Raw genomic sequence first — 9,444 nt, 5'->3', positions numbered from 1 at the left:
AAAGATGATTTCTCTCATTTTAGGTATTTTTTATCAGGCTGATGCTCGTTCAGGTGCTCATTTTTCTGTTACGTTTGTTTTTTTTGAGTTATTTGATATAAAGAGGGAGTCTGATGTTATGATTGACAGCTGTGACAGCCGCTCTCAAACCTTCGTCAGTCGGTGGGATGGCTAAGGGGGCATGTCCTGACGGCTGTCATCCCGACTCTAATGCGCAGACTCCGGCTCCAACTGACCCCACCCGAGCAAAATGGCAGTTTATATACCCTCCATGATGTGGATGGAGTAGAAAAACATGCTGGTGTATGAAATATTACAGAGGGTTTCTGACCTGGTCCTTTGGCTCCTCCTCGTAAAAGGCGCCCCAGGCGGAAGATAATGGCTCGCTCGTACTCCTTCACAATCTGTGTGCACAGACAAACCACATTAATCAATTGTCTTTCTGTTATTTTACAGTCTAAGTATGTCTATATATATATATGCTGTAATTGGATATAAGGATGTGATTATGGATGCTCATTTTGAAAAGGCATTGAGCAATTAACCTGCTCAATGCAATGCATATAAAGCTTCTAAAGGCTTTTAAATAAATATATGTGACATATTGGATTAGTCTGCAGCACTAAGTGTCAAATTTCACTGAATAAAGAGAGTAGGTAATTCTCAGTAATCCACTCTACAATACCAGGGAGCTTTGCTTGTAAAGTGGTGAATAAACACTGGAATAGACCAGCAGCTCACCTTGATGCACATCCATATGGAGATGGGCAGGGTAACCAGCATGAGAAGGATGGAGAACCCCACAATCAGCCAGCCACACAAGCCAATGCTCGTGTCCGCATTCTCCAAGGCTGGGGAGAGAAAGACAAATACATTGAAATAGATTCAACTGGTTCGAATCAGTGGGGAAAACATTCATGTGTACTGAATTCGGGTCATATTTCTTCCAATCATGGCAGGCATCAGAGCAGCTTGAGCTCTGAATGCCCACCTTTTTCTAAATATGTGGTTAGTCGGGTTTTAGATCTGCACCCACATGCACACCCTCTGCCCCACACTTTTAATCATTTTGTTAGCTGGGCTCACCACGAACCAGCCCTATAACAGCGTTTGTGCATGCATGCATTGGTGAGTGATAGTTAGTTAAGGAAGTTAGTTTTTCCCGTTGGCCGCTGCTCTTTCAAAATACATCGGCAAGAGACAATGGAAGTGGAGGACATGTAAAATTAAACAGACATGTACCAGCATCTCTACAGTCTTCTCCACTGTCCAGTTGACAACTGGCAGGAAAGACATTCTTATTCTAACTTAACTAACACCAGGACGCAAGCTTTTTATTCCTCTGACGCTTTCAAATCACAAATGTTGAACAGCAGCATTAAAACATGAGTCTTTCAGGTAACGCATGTTAGCATGCAGGCTGTTATATTAGCTTAGTATGGGACGGCTGCTCTGGTGCGCTTGATTAACTGTAACTCTGGTAAATGGGTGGAGATAAGCCTCCTGGATTTGCAACCAAAATGCTGTCAAAACTTTCATTTCCACCACAACCTCCATGATTCTCAACCTGGAAAGATGCAGAAATAAGGACCATGGATACACAAGGGAGAGCACACGGTTAAAGCACCCCAAAAAAAACATACTCAATACAGAGTGAAAAAAGGGAGAGATCTACAAAGTGAAACAGTGACATGAAAGAGCAGGGGGATTTAACAGATAAGTAATTTGAATAGTTATAATTAGAATTACAATGTGTTCCATTTCAAATCAAACATCCTAAGATATGAATGGAAAGTATTTTTTATTTAAACAATGCTTAACCATGACATGTGATATACTACTTCAGTACTGGGTGCATTACAGAAAGCTGCAGATTAACACCAGCACTGACTATACCTGTAAGAACATGACCACAATTTCACACCTTGACCATAAAGTAGGTTTGACCTGGTTTTCTTAAAAGGCATACAATATGTTTGCAAAGCTTTCAATCTTGAAAACCTTTTTATTAGATTTGAAGATTTCAAACACTGAGTTTCAACCTTTCTAAGCTGTTTTTTTCAGTTTGGAAACATGGCATGATATACATCTCATAAAACATCATTGGCCCTGACTGCAGTGTTTATTTCAGTCAAAACTTGATGATTTATTATTAATTTTATATTATTAGTAAAGCACTTCGTAACACTGTTTCAAAAAGTGCTATTTAAATAAAGGTTGTTATTATATTATTATTGTTGACATGCAACCATTCAGCGGTTGAGATCCATACCTTCATCATCGAGATAATCATGCGTGCTTGGACCTACAGACAAGGTTAGAGGTCAAAACACCATTGCATGACTCCTGTAATGTTATAATTACTAAATAACAATAGTGCAAGGTCAACATTTAGTAACTGATGCTGCCATGATGTCAGTCGGCTTGATTAATGCCAATTCCACATAAAACTAACAGCAAAATCCATACATCACTGAAATAATCAATACTGATTTTACTAAAGGATTGGGAACTGGGGCCGGTATCATGAAGTGAGATTAGTAGGATAGCAAACTATCTTTGGGCTTAACTCAGGTTTTCCTGTATCATGAAGTTGATCATGAAGCTGGCTCACCTTTGACCGGGATAAATCACCATGGTAACTTATACTGAACAGCTAACTTGCAACGGAGCAGGTAAACTGCAGGGAATCGGATCACAACCTGTCAACGCCCAAACCACTGACTAGTCAGATTACTGGGAAAAAATTAGTCATCATTTGTACAGGATCCTGAAATGGACAAAATTCCTGAGATTAGAGTAAAGTGAAAAGTAAAAAAGTGCAATATATTTCTTTAAGTTTCTATAGGCTTAGTTAGGTAGTGTGCAAACAGATAGGTTTCTATCTGTTTGCACTCTGGTTTCAAAACAGAGATTCTAACAAACGGAGAGATTGTTTTTGGCACTACACATAATGATGATTTTAGCTGCATTTTAACTGTGCAAAGTTTATTTTATCCCCGAGTGATAGCTGACAGTGAGGATGATTTTACACTCTGATTCCATCACTGCAGACAGAGGGGTTTTTACTCTGCATACTTCCCAGTCACCAAGAAGACGACAGATTTCAGACCCATTTTGGATCTCCGCATTCTGAACCAATGCGAAAGACGTAACACATGCTAACAATCAAGAGATTGATGGAATTTGTTCAACCAGGTAACTGGTTCACCACCACTGACCTAAAAGATGCTTATTTTCACATTGAGGTGGTGACGATACACAGGAAGTGTCTGCGTTTTGTCTTGCAGGGGATAAGCTACAAGTACAACAGGCTACCGTTTGGCTACTCCCTGGCTCCTCATACATTCAGTAAGTGTACGGATGTGGTGCCACTGCACGACCATGATATTAGGGCTTTCTTTTACTTAGACAACCTCATTGTCACGTCCAGGTTCAGACAATTGACATGGGATTATCTAGGTGAATGGTAGCATCTGGGAGTTAGGCCCGACTTGGTCAGTGTGCAAGGTGTTCTGTTGGAACCCAAATGGACTACCTTTTAGCAGGCAGACTGTGAGTGTCTATCTCTTGGACAATGACAGGCTCATTTTCCAAGTCTGTGCTTGATCAGGACTTGTAAAAAAGGGTGGCGTGAATGTCAACTGTGGTACACGCAATTATACGCCTGCATTCTCCTGTGATCCAAAATGTCTCTATCAATGAGATGTACAGGGTTTATGTTGAATGACCTGTTACCCCTGCGAGGTCAGGCCACAGTTTCACCCAGTTCATGTTCATGTTAACTAACTCAGACCCTTTACTGCTCCACTTAAGCATCTTGTAGTAGTAGGAAGGCCGTGATGACTAACCTACAGCCGGTGTTACAAATTAACTGGTTTCCACGTTAACTGGTTACCTTTGTTTATAAAAGTTGGGCCTCTCTCACTGTGACTGCAGATGTTTCGATCACGGAGAGAAAACGTAGCTGACCTCGCGTATGCCTGAATGTACTTCCATAAATATCTGATGATCTCCCGCTCCACCTGGTTAATCCAAGCATGATGCTTCATGTTGTGATGTACAATTGTGGGACCCAAATACTGGTCACCATATTCTGTATAAATGTCTAAATAAAAAGAAATAAATAAAAAGTCACCCGACACGGGATTTGAACCGAGTGTGTCACCAACTGCAAAACCATTACAGCGTAGTGTTTAACCATTAAGCCACGCAATTACACTCATCAGTTGTCACAAGGTGATATAACAACTGTTGAAGTAAACATGAAGTGTGCACTGCCACGATTTTCAAAACACCACAGCCAAATTAACTTGTGACCACTGTTACTGCAATGATAGCCACCTTACAGGTCCAGCTTGTTGCACCTCTGAAAAACATTTCACGATGATAAAAGATCACGTCTGGTAAAGGTGGTCGAGGAAAATCACGCATTTGATGTTTTGGACACGTTTACGCCCGTGTGTTGTAAATCATGTTGGAGCAACAGTGTGTAAAATAAAACAATTTGAAGTCGAGCGGAGTAACGCGTGGCTAGGATATCCACACATATTGGCACACTCAGTTATAATATCATTCATCACATCACTTGTTGATTTCAGGAAGTTTGGACTGAATGGTTGGATGGGTAGTGGGGCGAGGAAATCAATATGACCAAATATGAAATTGAGCCTTAAAGTTCATTTTTGTTTCCTGTGGCTATTTAGTCAGATAGGATTGTTATATTTGTTGCCAACCGGTCGAGGCAGATGTTCTCCCACTGTGAGTCTGGTTCTGGTTCTGAGGTTTCTTCCTGTTTAAAGGGAGTTTTTTCTCTCCACTGTCACCAAGTGCTGCTCATGTGGGAATGTTGGGTCTCTTTAAATTAAACCTGAAGAGTTTGGTTTAGACCTGCTCTATGTGTAAAGAGACTTGAGATGACTTTGTTGTGATTTGGCGCTATACAAATAAAGATTGGTTAATTGATATCCGCTCGACTACAAACTGTTTTATTTTACACACTGTTGCTCCAACATGATTTACAACGTGATCTTTTATCATCGTGAAATGTTTTTCAGAGGTGCAACAAGCTGGACCTGTAAGGTGGCTATCATTGCAGTAACAGTGGTCACAAGTTAATTTGGCTGTGGTGTTTTGAAAATCGTGGCAGTGCACACGTCACTTTTACTTCAACAGTTGTTATATCACCTTGTGACAACTGATGAGTGTAATTGCGTGGCGTAATGGTTAAACACTACCCTTTAATGGTTTTGCAGTTGGTGACACACTCGGTTCAAATCCCGTGTCGGGTGACCTTTTATTTATTTCCTTTTATTTAGACATTTATACAGAATATGTGACCAGTATTTCGGGTCCCACAATTGTACATCGCAACATGAAGCATCATGCTTGGATTAACCAGGTGGAGCGGGAGATCATCAGATATTTATGGAAGTACATTCAGGCATACGCGAGGTCAGCTACGTTTTCTCTCCGTGATCGAAACATCTGCAGTCACAGTGAGAGAGGCCCAACTTTTATAAACAAAGGTAACCAGTTAACGTGGAAACCAGTTGATTTGTAACACCGGTCGGGCTCAGTCAGGTAGTCTGATACCATGTTGGGGCAAGGTGGACATTCATCTGTTCCCATTAAGTCCAGTAGAGGGCTCTACCTGTGTTTACAAAATAAGGGTGTAGCCTAAATCCTGCGCACCCTGCCCACACGAAGCATAAATCAGGTTTACTAAGGCCAAGAGGTCTGCTAAATCTGTGGATTCCTACTAAAGGCAGCTAAAGACACATCTATTTAGATTTGCATTTGAGTAATTTGCATGCACCAAGTCTGCACCTTAAGTATTGATTGTGTATTTTTATTGAGTATTATTTTAAATGTTGTTTATTTGTTTTGTACTTAACGTGGGTCATTTAATCCTTTATGCTTTCTATCTTATATGTTGTACAATACTCTTCTAAAGCACTCAGTGACCGTGCAAAGTGCCACACAAATACATGTTACTTAACGTTACTTACAAGACGACATAAACCGACGTAACGTGACTGAGTGTGAGTCAACATCAGCTTGAGAATGAAACAAAAACATTAGCTTCAGTTTAGCTCGTTTATCGAACCCAGCGTAACGTTTACTAGGACTTTTACACACAATTAACATACAAATATAAGCTAACCCTAGTTTATATGTTATCGTAAATGTAGAGGTCAATTACTTTAATATTGCTCTCTTTGTTAATTTCACAGTGAGTAAGTTGCAACGCCATGTGTGCCATTAATTAATGTGTTAGCTTAGCATTATTATAAAATATTGAGCTAGCACATTCATGAAGGCAGCAGTCGTTACCTTGTGGACGCTCTCGTCTTTTTGACGCTTTCATTGCGGAGTCTTCGTCCATAGTAAACGCTGTAATGTGAAGGTTGTAGAATAAGACAGTCGCTGTGTTAAAGGTGCTGAAACCACAGAGGCCGTGTGTCCGTTACGCTGCTGCTGGATCATGGGTCTGCTCCTACCCTGTATCTGGACTTGTAGGCGCGGTGACGCAGTGAGTAGACGTAGCCTTTCAAAATAAACGACTCATTTCACAGCGCTATATCCAACATTTGTTTTATTTTTAAATGCAGTCTCAGTATCTTATATTGTGCATTTCCTAAACATCACAATTCACGAACTAATGAGTAGCTAAGGATTCAGATGTATACTATATTCTTATGATAACAATGCATTTGTAGTGTTGTCCATAATTAGGTGATGACAATTGAGCAAACCTACATACAAACAATAAAAAAAAGAATACATATATGACAATGTATGAAAGAGTTTAAACACAAATAGATTATATGGCAGTGGCTGATCTGTATAACTACCACCACAAATGCACATATTATGTCAGTCTATACACAAGGTACTCTGATATAGAGCAGATTCTCACTAAAGATTATTTTTAAAGACATTTCCCAATATTAATGTCCTCAACTGATGTATTACGTTTAGGAAAAAAAATCTACTGCACTGCATTTCCCACCGTGAAGCAGCAACCCAAAGTAATGTGGATGGTTTCAAGTGAGACACTTAATAAAGAAGCGCTTAGAGCAAATGAAAACAAAAATGCCCCCCCTCTTCTCTCCACAAATGAAGAGGCAATCACCAAAAATACTGAGCTCAGTGGTTGGAGCTTTAGTATGTGTTTAAAAAGTTGAGATAACATGCTGCGGACTACACTACACCAGGCACTAACATGGTGGTCTAGGGTGGGGTTAGGGCCTCAGAGGTCCAATTTTAAAGGCTTCCCCAGATGCCATTTGTGAAGTGGCAATAAAGCAGTCTTCTCAGTGTGGCAGCTGCTATCTAAATTAGCCAGCACTTTAAAGCAGCTTATTTCAGCTGGCTATTTATAGGCAACAGTGCTGGATTAGTTCACAGCTAAAAGCAGCCTCCATTCTTCCCCTCCATATTAACTTTCTGTTGTAATTCTGTCCATAAGTGCAAACCAGACATGTTCAGCATTCAGCTGCATGACAGCTGAACATGAGATTGTCTACTGTGCCAATGCACAGACAATTTCTTACCACATTGTGCCTGCAACCTGTCACATGCATTTTCCTGATCAACAAATCTGGTTAAAAATGTAAAAATCTGAAGTCAGATACACTAATACACAAAAGTGTATTAGTGTATTTGAATGAAAAACCAGTATAGTGACTAGGCTGGTCCAAATTAACCTGCCTACAAGTCAAATTAAAGGGCAGATTTTGTTTATCGGCTGACAATTATCATACTTTCTAAATTATGTCCAGCATCTCTTTATTTAGTTAATCCTCATGTTATAATGATGTGGTTCACTTTGCATTGTTTCCTTTCATTCACTTTCTTTTTCAATGTAACTTAAACCGTATCATAAGTGACATGTAGAATCATTTGTATTGTTGAGAGTGTAAAGAAATGTTAAGGCACCCAAACTCTATTTTTCTATTGTTTGTTGCTTTAATTGAAAACAGACTAGTGCAAAATTGATGAATTAGGTATCTTCAAGCACATAAGCAGGCCAAATAATGTCATTTAAATCACAATATTCCCACAGCACATGCACAAATGATGGAGATAATGAGAGTTATGTAATACAGTAGAAATTAAACAGGTTTGCAGTGTGGATCAGTTGGATTATTGCTACAGTGCCTTTTTCGAACCTCTCTATATTTGTGACAGACCCGATAGTTGAGTTCAGGTGGTGGACTGCACAGAAAATCCAAGCAATTCCAGTTAGTGATTATCCTGGGAAAGGGATGGTGGCTATGCATGCTGGAGAGGTGTAGAGCTCCATCCCATCTAATCCTCTTTTAATTAGGGTGAGGGAAAATGCGGGACCTCGCCTGGATTATTCACAGCACATTGACAAAGCACCAAGCTGGGACCAGTGTACAGGACTGGTGACCAGTGTGGCCAGTTAAGCACAGTGAGGACCCTCTCAAACGTGAAAAAATGCTCTCCCATCTCCCTGCTGCTACCTGGATTTTGGCCTCCCTGCCTTTAAAACCAAAGTGTCTCTGGTCTCTGGTGAACTGGGAGGATCAGTTACAGCATATGATTCGCTCATTTCCAATCCTTCCCCCATTTTTCACTCTCACTTGATAGGGTACTGTATCCGCGGTCACACTTGCTCCCTATTATCCACCCTTTTTGCTAATCCTACAGGGTACTTTGCCCTCCTCGTTATCTCTCTCCGTCTCTAACTATCTCTCTTCACGCTCTGTCTGTCCATTTCTCCATCCCTCCTTCTTTCTTTGGACAATAATGGAGGTTCAGCCTCATGCTAAAAGGGATTGAGGTGAACAAAAGAATCAATTAAGAGCCAAATAGTCTATGTTGGCCACTCTGATCTTAGAAAAATGTACAAATACGGGTTAGCACAAGCCAGTTTATTGTATCACAGTACAAAGAAATACAATCAGTACTAGATTACATGCTATTACTGTACAGTGTTTCACATCTACGTGCAGAGGAATCTAATTGAAAGTGGCACGTGTAAAAATATATTAATTCCAAGTTCAATCCAAAATGTATGTTTTCCTGTAATATTTCTTTTAAAAAAGACAATTTTGGGCTCACAGATATGCTCAAAGAAAATCAACTGAGCATATAGAATCAAATCACTGTTGCTAATCTGGGAAATAAATAACATTTAAGTCTGTAAATGTGAAGTCTGCCTATTTTCTGTTAAAATCTTGATAGGCGCAGTTGATGTCTGGTGACCACTAGAGGTCATTGAGGTGGTTTCAGTGAGTTCTCTGCCTGTGGTGTAACTATCTGCAGACAACAGCACTGATCAGTGAGTAAACACAACTGATCTGGTGTAATTAAACAAGTCTAATGACTCATTGGCCATTTACTCACTGACAGAAGCAGTTGCATCCTATTTATTTTACAGTCTGAGGAATCCGGCTCCTGTTATTTGGA

The 9,444-nt window shown here is 40.1% G+C and overlaps 1 protein-coding gene across 1 annotated transcript in view; it reads right to left on the bottom strand.

Moving 5' to 3' along the window:
• Positions 1-6,490, bottom strand: part of stom (stomatin) — a 17,369-nt gene extending 10,879 nt beyond the window's left edge. The window contains exons 1-3 of the mRNA XM_062434174.1: positions 6,337-6,490; positions 742-851; positions 332-404 (exon numbers count right to left, since the gene is read on the bottom strand). Of these exons, the coding sequence (XP_062290158.1) occupies positions 332-404; positions 742-851; positions 6,337-6,388 (235 nt within the window). The 5' untranslated portion in view covers positions 6,389-6,490. The remainder of the gene's footprint in view (positions 1-331; positions 405-741; positions 852-6,336) is intronic.
• Between the last annotated feature and the right edge of the window lie 2,954 nt (positions 6,491-9,444).

The sequence above is a fragment of the Scomber scombrus genome, chromosome 15 (genome assembly GCF_963691925.1).
Source record: "Scomber scombrus chromosome 15, fScoSco1.1, whole genome shotgun sequence".
In the NCBI taxonomy this organism is placed as follows: domain Eukaryota; kingdom Metazoa; phylum Chordata; class Actinopteri; order Scombriformes; family Scombridae; genus Scomber; species Scomber scombrus.
Note: the sequence above shows the minus strand (reverse complement) of the source record. Positions and strands in the feature narration are given on the sequence as shown.